Source organism: Coptis chinensis, chromosome 4 (assembly GCF_015680905.1).
Source record: "Coptis chinensis isolate HL-2020 chromosome 4, ASM1568090v1, whole genome shotgun sequence".
Classification (NCBI taxonomy): domain Eukaryota; kingdom Viridiplantae; phylum Streptophyta; class Magnoliopsida; order Ranunculales; family Ranunculaceae; genus Coptis; species Coptis chinensis.
In genome coordinates this window covers 2,222,274-2,236,433 of record NC_141459.1, presented here as the reverse complement: position 1 = coordinate 2,236,433, position 14,160 = coordinate 2,222,274, and the positions used below count along the sequence as shown (strand labels likewise).

At 35.9% G+C, this 14,160-nt stretch overlaps 1 protein-coding gene across 1 annotated transcript; it reads left to right on the top strand.

Moving 5' to 3' along the window:
* The first annotated feature begins 5,122 nt into the window (after positions 1-5,122).
* On the top strand, positions 5,123-9,332 carry LOC147501139 (protein neprosin-like). The gene is made up of 7 exons (XM_086603735.1): positions 5,123-5,530; positions 5,666-5,752; positions 6,297-6,485; positions 6,863-6,964; positions 8,693-8,746; positions 8,881-9,030; positions 9,132-9,332. The coding sequence occupies exons 1-7, from the start codon at positions 5,399-5,401 to the stop codon at positions 9,330-9,332; spliced, it is 915 nt and encodes a 304-aa protein (XP_086459861.1). The 5' UTR covers positions 5,123-5,398.
* Positions 9,333-14,160: the final 4,828 nt, after the last annotated feature.

Here is a 14,160-nt window from a genome sequence, read left to right as displayed (position 1 = left end):
GTTTCGATGAATTTGACCGCTGCTGGACATAATTTTGAGATTAGCGTCCCAGTTATTGAAGCATAGTAGGACTGTTCATTTGGTAATTTATTCTTCTCCAAGAAAACAACTCTTGCCTCACAATAATAAAAGTCAAAAGAACCTCTTGCCTCATTAAGTCATTAGAAACCCTACTATAACGTGTTTGTTCTTCCCAAAACGTAGCCATGGTGTACATGCAACCAGGGTTGGCATTTCCTTCCTTTGGAGCAATGTCTTCTAATAAGATGATTATTCTCGCCACCCTAGGTTTTCTATTTTCTTCTATTTTTATTTTATTTTTATTTTTTATTATCAATTATTTTTTTTATTTTTTTTTGCATGCAAATAGGGAGTATATTAAAGTATAAAGATTTGTTACAGAGAGAGTATATCAATTATTCACTTTGAAAACTCTGATATATATCAACTAGTGCTTTGTCCTCAGGATTTGGTGGGTTGATTCTCGCAAGGACTAGGGGATTATCCGGGATTACTGACAATATTAATAAAGCATCCACTGAGTTTAAGAAAGGAGTATCTGCCGAAGTGTGTAAGATGTCGAACAAATTGACAGATCTAGAGGTATTATGCTCTATAGATATATATATCTTGTGGTTATTATTTTTTTGTGTGCATGGAGAGCAAACTAATTTATCACCAATTGAGGTTTTAAGTGTTATCACATGGTTATATATCACTAGACTAGGCAAAGTTGAACAATACGTTTGTATTGAAAGTGGTAATATGGTTATCCCGTCTTACATAAAAGTAATAAGTCATAGTATAATCTACTCGTATATAAACTTTGTTTCAATTTTTCGTGTATTGGTGGATTAAGAAAAATATAAACTATTTAACATACTATAGATAGGAAATTACACTGATCTTCTTCTGTCTAATTTGTGCAGAATGCATTGAATGAATTCAGATCCTCGAACAGTACTGATTCTGCTGAACTAGTAAGTTTACTAGAACTGAAGTTTACTAGAACGGTTGCTATGCAAACTTGGTTTTACACTAAAACTAAAAAAATTTATTTTTATTTTTTATTTTTTTAGAAATAAAATTTTTATTGATAATAATAACGAATTTCTAATAATGATAACGAAATTTTATAAATAATTTTATTTTATTTATTATTATTATTATTATATTTTATGGTTAAATATTCTTTACGGTATTAAGTGATGTTCGTTTAGAATGGGTTTCGGTTCCAATAATAGTTTAGACTCATGGCCAAGTTGGCCTATGAGTTGGAAATGGGCTTATATGCCTAAAATATTTTGTTGGGCTAAAAGCCTCAAACATAAAAACATTAATGCAAATTACTTTCGTTGCACGAGATTTCGAGTAATACCTACTTTTTGTTTCGCTCTAAGTGTAATACACTGATCTAATACCTACCTGCTACTACCAAGCTAGGCCCCAAGCAAAAAGCAAAAAGTTATAAAGGAGATGTTTGATAAAATTTATACGAAGTATAGTACTTGTAAAATGAAAAAATGTATGATGTTTGATAAAATTTATATGAAGTATAGTACTTGTAAAATGAAAAAATGTAATACACTAATGATCTATTTTGGCATTTTAAATGTGTCTTGGACTTTGGGCTCTCCTATAGGTGCGTATTGTGCAAGAGGAAGTGCATAAATTGGAACCAAAATCTGGCAACAATGGTATCATCTTAGACCAACTATTAAATAGACTGCTGATACTTTTCTGTTTTCCTTTTATGAGTACTTTTATGATCAACAAAAGCTGCAAGCATTATTGTTAGGTTATGGAACCGTAGAGCTTTGCTCCGGTGTCCGACCATGTTGTCGATCTTCAGCATGTTTTCATTCTGAGAAGAGGACACACCCGCTTTGAGAAGAGGGCACGCCCGCGCTTCTCTACAATCAGACCCAAGGGGTGCATGCGCTCATGTTATTGGAAGTTGGAAACAAAGAAGGCACGCACGCGCTTTTCTTTGCCTTGCCCGCGCTCCACCTTTCTGAAATTTTGACAGTTTGTCGATATTTCGGCCCAAAGCCCGTTTTCTTACTTTTTTCTATGTGTACATATATAATGGAAATAGATTAGGGTTTTGAGACAACTTTTGATAGATTCATTTCATGGGATTTGTGGGAGTTCTATTGAGCTAGGGTTTGAGTGAGGCCTCTTGTTCTTGATTCTAGTTACCTATTGTAAACTAGAATCTTTACTTTTCAATCTTTACTATAAAGGAAATTCGGCTCTTGTGTGGACGTAGGTAACATTTACCGAACCATTTTAAATTTTTGTATTTCTTTGCATTTACTTCTATATTTATTGTTTGTTATGAATTGTAATGATAAATTAGTGGTTTTGCTTTATTGAGTTTGTTGTGATAACTACCAAAGTTTTGGGTGGGTGACTTTTTTGGTATGATCTCCAAGTTGAAGTGTCATTTGGGATTGAAAGTAACTAGGTTGAGGTGACTTCTTAGTGAAATCTCCCAACAATTATCTCTACTGCTCAAGATATATACACAAGTCTTTCATTATTTCTTCTTGAAAGTTTGGAAATTTTGTGTCTAAGCTAGTCTAGTCTATATGATCCAGTGGATCAGGTTGTTTTGCAACTTTAAGCCTGTTATGAGCATATATATTTCAACTGTAGGTGTATGTATTTCTACCATCTCATTTTGGATTAATTGTTTTTCCAGCGATTATAACAACAACGGTCGCGTTGCACATATTGGGCTTTGGATGCATGTGGTTCATGGTCAGGACTTCAGAAAAATTTATGCTTTCCTTTTCACATTCTAAATTTATGCGTTGTACATATTCTTTAGAGATGCACAACGAACTAAATCCACTCACATATGTTCTAAGTTTTTTCTTTATGGTTGCAATGCTCTCTTTTTATGGCAAATGAGCCAATCTTAATTGCTTGCATTAAATTGACTTACGTGTTCATTACTTGTAATTGTTCAGGGTATTTCAGTATCAGATATCGTGAATGTAGCCAAGCGTGGTACTGCAAATGCTTTATCAAGCTTGACAAAACAGATTGAGCAAACATCTGCAGCAGTTAGTGTGAGTTTTTAATTACGTGAATTTCTCGTTTTGTTATGTCATGCTTGGTCACCAAAGTGCTTAGTGCATGCTTAGAAAAAACTTGTTGAAAAATTTATTAGGATTTTTTTTTCTGCTACCAAAAAACAAACATAAATCTTTGGGAATCTGCTTTGTTTTTCCTAGACTTTTAGTAGAAAAAAAAATAGGTTGATCAACTTTTGTGTTGTGTACTTGTGTGTCTATTACCCTATTGATCTTTGTGCAGAATGATTTCAATTCCTTCTATTTTTCTTCTGTATGTATATTAAAGATTAAGAGAATGTGCGTAATTGTATGAGTGCCATCTTAATTCTCAATGTCTTATATTGTTCAGGAAACAATGAAGAATATGAACCATCGAATAGAGAACTACTCCAAAGTGGATGAACAGAACAAAGAGGTACTTTTATCCGTTCCCAGCTATTTATTCAACAACTTTAGGCACAAGTGCATGACATTTCGAACAAAATGAAATGTTTCTCTTGGGATTTTTGGCGATGCATAAAGTGATAAAACAGATTGCCTAAAATTAATATTCTTGACAAAATTTTCCATATGTTTGTTACCAGGGTCATACGATATCTAAAGCATCTAATTTGAATCTCAATCAAGACTATTCAGACCGCTTATTTAAATCTGTGATGGACGCTGGACTTGGATTTGAAGAAGAGTTTTTGGAAAAAGCTTTTGATTATCTGAATGAGAATCACGTCGCTGCCAGAGGGTTCATTTCTAAACGTTCGCACATGCGAATTAAGTGGTTGACGGAATTCGCAAAGAACTTGGATTTGCAAGGGATGAGTTCATTACAATATATTACAATATAAACCATTAACATTTCTACTTTCGCTAGTTTTTATTCATAATTTGTATAGATGTAATACTCTTTTTTTAACCTGTTTTAGATACCATGCCACTACGACATAGCACATACACATTTTATTAATTTGGAAAGTGATTTATGGATAAACTTTTATATTTTTATCCCTGAATTTCGATTGAAGTTCAACATAAAAGTCAACCCATTTCTTGATTAGATAACTTTGGGTGTAGGACGTCAAGAGAATATGTGCAAAAAAAAAAAAGAAGACTTTGTGATGCTGTAGGGAAAAATAACGTAGTTATTATAAATTTGATAAAAAGGTATACATGCAATCTTGCACAGTACAAGGTTATCTGTGCAGGTGTTCCATCTATCCGCATCCCTATTGTAAATATATACCAGGAGCTAGCCGGCAGAGAACATGAGATAATCGTCGTCACACCGTCAGTCTTACTGTATAGATATTGGAGAACATTTGTTCTTCTCTACCATTACCGTATATAAAATATATACCATTCTCTCTAACCTCCCAAGAGCAATAGTGATCACATTTATTGTAATCCCTTCTGAACTCGTAAATATCGTGAGTTTGTTCCAGTAGTATGTTGTTATGGGTGTAATGCTTAAATGAGCACCAGAAACGCGTGGTGCCCCAAAAAATTTGCTTTGAACTCCCAGCTGTAGGTTTGCAAATTTTGCAGTGTATGTGAACCCAGATCATCGTCCTTTGATTTACAATAGATTTCTAGTGACTTACCTGGAGATAACTTGTTCAGCACATTTACATGAACTTTCTCTAAGATCCTAGTACTGGATACCAAGGAACACCCACATAAAGCTAACAGAACTAGAGCAATGGGGAATCGAAAACCAGGATTATTTCTACCGACCAAACAGTAGCCCATTGTGGTTGTTTTGGTTCCAGTTATTAGATAAAAAAACGAAATCTTAGGCCTTATATATCTATATATTAAGATGTGATATTACTATATATACTACTAAAAAAAAGTTTGAACAAATCCACTGGGGTTTATAGTAGTGGTGCTCCGTTAAAAAGCCTTGTGCAGTTGTGCGGTTGTGCCTAGGTGAGTTTTGGACTTTTATTCCATAATTGACAGGAGAGAAAAAAAAGTATTCAATTTTTAACAAGAATATAGGAAATGTTGTTTTATGGGATAATCATTTAATTTGTCTGCAAATTTTCACAAATCTAGTTTAGCAAAACCAAAATTAGTGTTTTTTGGTTAAAGTTGAATTTACCAAAATTAGTGTTTTTTGGTTAAAAATTGAATTTACGGATCATTTCTCCACCAAAATCTCCTTATTTGTGTATCCTTTATTTGTGGTTCATGATCTTTAACCTACAATAGACTTTGGTTAAATTTGTACAATTGTACATCCAATTGATTTTTAGTGTATATAAATATCAAGATCGAGCAATGCACTAGAATTTCAAGGCATACATACTTAGACAATGGATGTAATTTCTTTGGCTTTTTTGACTTGTTCTTTGGCATTGAGTAGTTATGTAGTGGTAGGAAATGGAGATGACAACTTAGTGTTGGAAAACCAACAATTTATCCAAAATTCCCATGCCACCTTAAAGGTAATAATTTTCCCCTCTAGCTCCTCCATTCAGTAATAATAACCGAACCCACAAAAAAATATTTCTCTTTCAAAATCAAAATTATATTTCGGTCATGGCGTTCCCTAATTAATTTGAAATAATTTTTGTTTGCAGACTGCATATGGAGATTTATATGATTGTGTAGACATCGACAAACAACCTTCCCTAAACCATCCCCTACTCAAGGATCACAAAGTTCAGGTTATATTGTAATGCATCTTACAGTTTTGTTTACTTAGCTTGTTGCCACTAATTAAACTAACAAAACAATCAATGTAATTATTGTCCTTAAATCCATATATATTAATTAGCAGGAGTTTGCCTGCATTTGTCATTTCCACATATCTTGTTACGATCTTATTATCAACACCAAGGAGTGGAGGGCTCCGAGCTCGCAGGTTTAACTATATGAGCCGAGCTCGAGCTCGAGCTCAAATTAAAACTCTTGTAACAAATGAGTTTGATAAAGCTCGACACGTTTAGTTCAAATAGCATATTTATAGTGTAAAATAACCGAAAGTGGTTCGGCTCGCTCGGCTTGGCTCGTTTAAGCTCGCCTCGAGCTCACTCGTTTAATTTTATGAGTCGAGCTCGAGCTCAATTTAAATCTCGTGTAATTAGCGAGCCAAACTTGAGCATGGTAAAACTTGGCTTGTTTAGCTCGAATTCCACCCTTATTCTCGAGGGGCAGTGTTTACTTAAAAACGAAACGCAAAAGTGATTTTAAGAAAAGTTTTTTGAACAGATGAGGCCTAGCTTCGCATCAATTGAGGAATTTGATGAAACATCAACTACCAGAGATTCAGATATGCAGGTACTGAAGGACGTATGCTCACCCGGGAAGGTTCCAATTCCAAAGACAGGGAGAACTTCATTTCGTCGGTTGGAAGAAAGTGAAGCCAAATTTCTTCGAGTTAAAGAAGATGGTACTCATGTACGTGAGTCACATTTCTACTTCATTTTTTTTTTCTTTGCAAACAAAGTGATCATTCGGAAAAATGAGTTGCCCCCTGGTTTGCCAATTTTGTGTGAAATTGATGACATTACAATCTTATCATCCTTGTTCAAAAAAAAAAAAAAAAAAACTTATCATCATTAAAGTAGTCCGGTCTGAGCATCCAAATGGAATTCATTGTAATACTCACTCATATAAATCTCAATATCACCAAATTGCTTATGGTTCATTCCAGTGGTCATACTGATTAACATCGCCCACTTTGCTGGTTGATTGAAAAATAAAGAAAAAACGTAATTTAGTTTGGAGTAATTTTTTGCTAATTGCTAATTGTTTATTTTGAGTTCATTTTCCAGGACGTAGGATATCGTACAAAAGGAGATGCACAAAAGGGCACACGGGAATCGCTGCAGATATATCTATATACAACCCAATCCTTAAGAATAATTACCAAGCTAGTGGAGCCGCGATTTCTATTCAAAGTGGACCGGAAAATGAATTGAACATAATTAAAATTGGATGGGTGGTATATCGTTTGCCCCCTTGTCCCTTGAAGATACTGTTTATTTTCAAGATATATTGTCACCTGTGGCATAAGTAATTTTTAGTATTTTCTATTTTGCTATACTAATAGCATCTCTAGGTGGTGGTAGTATACTCTTCAAATTTGAAGAAATTTTTTGAAGAGTATGGTCGCAAATTTCGACCAACTCTAGGTGGTCGCAAATATCGACAGCAAATGCAATTGTAGGTAATTCATCGCTGCTTATCATTGCCATTGAATGGCTTGACGCCAAGATTAATATCGCAGCGACATTACCAATCGTCCTCTAAGTTCAAAAAAACTCACTCGCCGATTAATGTCGTACCAAATTGAAAAAGTAAAAAAATAACTGCGCGACATTAGTAGTGGCGCCCAAGCTATTACCGGGCGCTGGTGCTAGTCAAAGTAAAAAAAAAACTTGGGGCGACATTACTAATGTCGCCCGTATCCAAATTGCCAAATTTGCGAACAAGAATCTTGAACAAGCGGTGATGACTATGAATAAGGCCACCTAGAGATGAAATTTCGATAATTCTGAATTTTTCTTCAAATATGAAAAAAAAAAAATGACAAGTTATACTACCACCTAGAAATGCTCTAAAGTCTAAGGGGGTAATGTTGATTTTATGAAATGGAAAATAAATAATTGTATGCATGTTGTAGCACTTTTCACCAGCCAAAAAAATTAGAGTACCGTATGGTAGGGGTGTAAAATGGGTAGGGCGTTTAGCCGTAATCAATCATAAAGCCCATATGATTTGAGGGTTGGCCGCCCAAATCTTATGCTATGAGGGTCGGGCCTGTGAGGGCCAACCAACACTTGAATTATACGACCCTTTGCCCTCACCTCGACAGCCCCTTTAGAAAAATCCATGGGTCCGGGCCGGGGTCGGCCCATGGGGCCGGGCATAACTTGTCAATTATTCAAAACTCTTGAATACAACTTGTTTAGACTTCATTAACATATTTGGTTTTTATCAGATTTCATTAACTGATTAACATATTCATTACAAAAATTCTTGAAAACCTATCAAACTTCATTAACATATACAATAGAATATATGAATATATTCTTATATCCATATAATACAACTGTATCCTATAGAATATATTCACATATTCTAATAATATATTCATTACAAGAGAGAGAACCTTCATTACAAGACTTCATTATATCAACTACTATACTTGAAATTTACATTTCTACCCTATGTAATAATAAGTAAAACTTAAAACCCTAAGGGTATTATACGTAATTTTGTTTAGAAAATCTAAATATCAATGAGGGGCCTTAATACGGGCTTTGTGAGGGGCTTTAGAGGGTCGGTGAGGGGGGTCACTCATGTTTCCATATCTAGGCCCTTACCCTCCCTCAAAACATGAGGGGTCGGGTTAGTCTCGCCTCAAATTGCATCTTGGGCTTAAATTTGAGGGCTTTTTTGGTCTATGGGCCGGGCCGGGTCGGGCGGGCCGAGGGCTTGAGGGCCGTTTTTACACCCCTACCGTATGGTCACAAAATTTAGACCTTCCCCACCGATAGACCAGAACTAAATTTTTCTTTCATTGGTTAGATTGTTTTTTTTTTCACACTACGCTCTTGTTTATTTATTTTTATTTTAACTTGGCTATATTAATTGTGCAGGTAGATCCAAATTTATATGGTGACACATCAACCCATTTGTTTACAACTTGGACTGTACGTAACTATATGATTAGTCTCCAGTTTCATTTTTCATATTTATTTATACAAATTGACTGTCACTATATATACTTTGATGAAAGCTTGCTCAACTAATTCATCTTAAATTGTTATTGTGTGTCTATCAACAGTCAGATAACTACGCTAGTACAGGATGCTACAATCTGCACTGTCATGGTTTCGTGGTAGTGGATTCCTATGTACCGATAGATAGTAGCGTTTATGGCAATCTCTCAGTTACGGGTGGAAGAAATTACGAAGCAAATTTCGCACTTCTCCTGGTATGATTTTTCTAAAAAACAAATAACCTGTGCCATTAATCCATTATTAATTTATTATACAATTTTAAGATCGATCTCCTTATTATTTTTCCAAATGTTAGGACAAACCTACGGGTAACTGGTGGTACTACTTGGGCAATAATCATGTTGCACTTGGGTACTGGCCCAAAGAACTATTCCCTCATTTGTCTAATGGCGCCGACTCTATGAAAATGGGAGGATTCGTTTATCTGCCGCCGGCTGGTGATTATGATTATCCTCAAATGGGATGTGGTCGTAAAATGAAGAGGGACGTACCTTGAATGATGAATGGAGAGATACAAGCCACTTTTCTAGAATTCAATTTCGCAATGAAGCTCTTCAAGTAGTTGATCCCGATGTAGCTAATCTGGAAACAATTGAGTATCGTTGTTATTATGTTGCTCACTGGGAAAACAGGAAAGACGTTGGCTATAGTTTCCTTTTTACTGGTCGAGGGACTATTAGAAGGAAGAGAATTTGGGGGTTTCGTGGGTTTCGTGAATGTTTAGATTGACAACAAGTGTAACCTAGGGCAGTTAAAAGTATTTGGACTGAGATTTTTTATATAACTTATTCTCTTATTCGAGATGGTAATTTCTTATGATGGCATTTAATTTAGTTAGGTCCATTTCTAAACCCTAAACCCTAACTAAAAATGCTGCTTAGTCGTCTTTGATTTCAAACTCTAATATTAATTGTGTGAGATCGGGTGGAATATTATATTAGCTTGAGCGCAAGATAATAAAGTTGTAACAAGTTCAATATGTTAGAAATAACACCATATACTTCAATACATATTACCATGGTTTTATGACTCGGCCGGAATCGTATCGGAGCTCCTTGTGGTTTTAAGTATTATTCCGATTCAATAGAAATTGGTAAATTCAGTGGTAAACGTTAAATATTTTTGTATTATGTGCAATATAATTATTACCTCAGATTGTTATCTGGACAAGGGACGCTATCAGTTGGTGACTTGGTGCAATGAGATCTCTTGAATACTCAGCTCTGATATCTCGTCAATACTCGACTCTAAAATCTCTTCAACAATATAATGCTAAATAGATGAAATCATACGCTGACTTGGGCTTTCGATCCTGGAAGAAAAAAAAATAGATGAAAAAATATGATTTGACCAAACTAAATCTAACTAATTTTATTTAAATTAAATACAAATTCTAAACATTCTTAAATCATGAAAGTCAAAACAATGGTTCATTAGCCAAATTCAAATAAAGGAAAACTAAAACTCTTTAAGTACAAGAACATTCTAAAAGAGCACTTGTTTATTCGGATATATAGATGTTTTATAACTTTCATCATTCTAGACATCAGTCAATGTGTAAGTACAACAATGTGAACAAGACGCGAGTTGATAAATTTGTAGGCTGGAGTTTTAAGAAGATTTAATGTCTGGTATTATAATTTTGTGATTCAGTAGAAAGCAGAGTGGCACATACGAGAGAATTTCTAAAACTTTTTGACATAATCGAAACATAATTGTAACTTACTTTACTACCTTAGAGATATTATTTCATGCTTATAAACATAATCGAGAGTATTTTATTTTTCATGATGTTATTTGATTAGATTTATTTTGTGATGTTAGTTGATTTTAAACATATTAGTTATTATTTATATAACCAAGACAATACATTTGCAAAGATCAAATAAATCTTAACACAGTTTTTTTTTTTTTTTTTTGCTAGGTAAGAATGAATAAATATAAATAAAAGAAGTTACATGGTGTAGGGAAGAGATCTTCCCTGATTCAAGCTCTCATGCACTCTCTGTTTCCCAATCGGAAGGAACAAAGATATCACTCATTAGTATCTAAAACACCCCCATAAGGCATTTCCCATTTCTTAACCCGGTCGGGCTTACCATTGACCACTTGAGCATTTGTATTTGTAAGTCTAGCTCCAGCTTTGGAAAGCGATCTGCTGTAGTGTTTCCTTCCCTCCATATGTGAGTGATTTTGAAATGTTTGAAGTTGTCGTAGACAATTTGTCCATCTTGGTGTTATGTCCCATGGTAGAAAGTTAGATCCAATGCCCCGACGGCCGCCCGAATCGATTCTACCCGGACTAATGACCATCCTCCTCGAAAGTGATAGACAGTTCTACTCCTTCAAGAATGGCTAGACATTCAGCCCTATAGTTGTTATCTACTCCAATGGATCTCCAATATGTGAGCTTGAACCCACCTTCATGATCTCTCAAACTTACCCCTAATCCAAATTGGACTGGGGTTGCCCAAAGCACTTCCATCGGTGTTAATCTTGATCATGCTCGGTTCGGAGGTAGCCAAATGCCTTGTTTGATATTAGGTCTTTGGAGGTGCGGTCTCAAAGAAACATTCCAAGCAGCACCCACAAATTTATCTCTTTCATTATTAAAGGAAAAGGCCTTTGACAATAATGCAGTAGTATAGACTTGATATCTAATCGAGGCTTTACACATGTTCATGTCCCTTGGCTTTCCTTCAAAATGGATACTATTTCTCAATTTCCACAAAGATACCAAAGTACTAGCAACTGCCGAGTGCCAAAGATGTTTCAATCTTGGACTCCAAAGTCTTGCGACTCTAATAGCTTCAGTAAAGCTATTGAAGTTCATAGAAATCTGAAATCTGCTTGTAGTCCAATGCCATAAAGCTCTGGAGAATGAACATTCCCAGAGTATATGTTGAAGGTTTTCCACTTCAACCTTACATAATCTGCATGAAGAAGCAAGATGAACACCCTTTTTTTGAACCATACTATCGGTTGCCACACAATTGAATGAGCTTCCAAGCATTTGCCGCTAGTCTCGGTGAATATGGGAGTTCCAGATACTCTTTGCCCAGCCCAATTGGGTTGGCTTTCCTTCTTATGGAGTCGGCAGATTTACAAGTGAATCTACCGTGAGTGTCCCGGAGACCGCACCATATAATCTTCATGTTCGAGGCTCCTCTATGAACATTATCAATACTCGAGACCATTTTGCATCCAACATATTTTGTAAAATAGGAGGAATGGACCAATTGTTGTTAACTAGGATAGAGTTAACCTTTGCATTAAAGCCCTTCAGTTGCGGGAGAGTGAGTTCAAGAGATGTTTGAAGAGAGGTCGAGCTGAGCGAGTTATCTCCGATGAGATCGGCTTTAAGCCATTACCAATCACCCATTGGCTCCTAGATTTTACTTCTAGGAGGGCTTTCATGAACCGGCCCAAATTGAAGATGCTTTGTAGTATTGACAAGTATCTCCATCCCTAGAGAAGTATTTCAGCTTCATGAATGTTGCAAAATCATCCACTTCAGTTAAAATTCTCCATGCAAGTTTCATTAGCATAGAAGAGTTAATATCTCGTAATCTTCTAATGCCAAGGCCTCCTTCGTTGAGTGGTTTGCAAACTTTCTCCCAACTGATTGTTGTGGCCCTTGACCTTGACGGATCACCAGTCCATAGGAAGTTCCTCATAGTTCTCTCTGCTTCTATAATGATAGAAGATGGCCATTTGTAAATGGACATATTGTACACAGGGATACTATTAAGGACAGATTTAATAAGGATTACTCTGCCTTGAAACGACATCATAGACCCTTTCCAGCTAGTCAATTTCTTCTTGATTCTATCCAGGACTGGGGCTACCAGCGATCTAGTGACTCTCTTTTGGTCTAAGGGAACTCCCAAATACTTTTCAGGCAAGGTCCCTTCAGCAATACCAAATTCATAAATCACTTTATCCTTCCTTCTTTGAGTGAAGCCTCCCATAAAGATTTTGCTTTTTGTCTTGTTCAAAGCTTGGCCGGAGGCTAGCTGATAGACTTCAAGAAGGTTAAAAAGAAGTCGCAAACCTCGAATGTCACCATTTAAGAAGAGAATAATATCATCTGCAAATAAGAGGTGAGATGGAGCTGCAAGACCTCTAACAAAAGTAAGAGGTTTAATCTTGTTATGCTGAGTTAACGAGTGCAAGCCTCTGCTAAGAACATCTTCTGCTATAGCAAAGAGCAACGGGGACAAAGGGTCACCCTGTTTGAGACCTCTTTGCATAGGAAAAAAACCAATGGGACCACCATTAACAAGAATAGAAATTCGAGCAGATTTCATAATTGCATGAAGCCATTTTAACCAAATATGGGAGAAGCCCAACCTAGAGAGAACCTCAAAGAGAAATTCCCAACTCATAGAGTCATAAGCTTGGGAAATATCAAGTTTAATAGCCACATTACCTCCATGTCTTTTGATGTGTAACTCATTAAAAAGTTCCGAGGCAAGACCAATGGTTGATTGAGAGCATCGAGAAGGTACAAATCCCACTTGTGCTTTAGAAATGATCTTAGAAGCAATCTCATTAAGCCTAAGCTGCATGATCTTGGTGATGGCTTTCATAAGAAAATTCCCCATACAAATGGGTCTATATTGGCTGAGTTTTTTTGCACCTTTTTCTTTAGGAATGAGGGTGATAAAGTTGGCATTAAGACCCCCTGGAACAGCAACATGAATGAAGAAGGATTGTATGGCAATACACACATCTCGCTTAACAATACTCCAGCAGTTGTGAAAAAAATGACCCTGAAAGCCATCAGGTCCGGGGGAACTATTGGAGTCCATACTGAATATAGCATGTTGTATTTCCATGTAGTCTGGAATTCTACACAAATTGTAGTTCTCATCCTCAGAAATCAGCTTTGGAATCAAATCCATGAGTTGAGGATCTTGATGAGTAAGGACATGTTTGAACTTGGCTTCATAGAATTGCGCAATGTGATCCTTGATTTGTGCTTGCTCAGTCATTGTAACACCCTCTTCATCTTGAAGTTCAGTGATAAAGGATGCCCCTTGTCTAATCTTGTACAGATTGTGAAAGTATCCAGAGTTTCTGTCACCCTCAACATCATTTTTTATCCTACTTTTCTGCTTCCACAAAGTAGCTCTATTGTTTCTTGCCTCATCGACCAGCCATTCTTTATGTACTACTTGAGAAATCATGTCTTCATCTTCATTATCCACATTTGCTTCAGCAAAAATCTGAGCACTCAAAAGTTCATGTTGAGCCTTTCGAATACTCACGTCCAGATGACCGAAAATCTCAATGTTCCATGTCTTTAGAACACCCTTCAG

Excerpts from the sequence above, each read along its gene's own strand:
- LOC147501139 (XM_086603735.1), top strand. The coding sequence starts at position 5,399 with ATGGATGTAATTTCTTTGGCTTTTTTGACTTGTTCTTTGGCATTGAGT. Across the intron at positions 5,531-5,665 it reads ATTCCCATGCCACCTTAAAG|ACTGCATATGGAGATTTATA; the intron begins GTAATAATTTTC and ends TTTTGTTTGCAG. Across the intron at positions 6,965-8,692 it reads TAAGAATAATTACCAAGCTA|GTAGATCCAAATTTATATGG; the intron begins GTGGAGCCGCGA and ends TTAATTGTGCAG.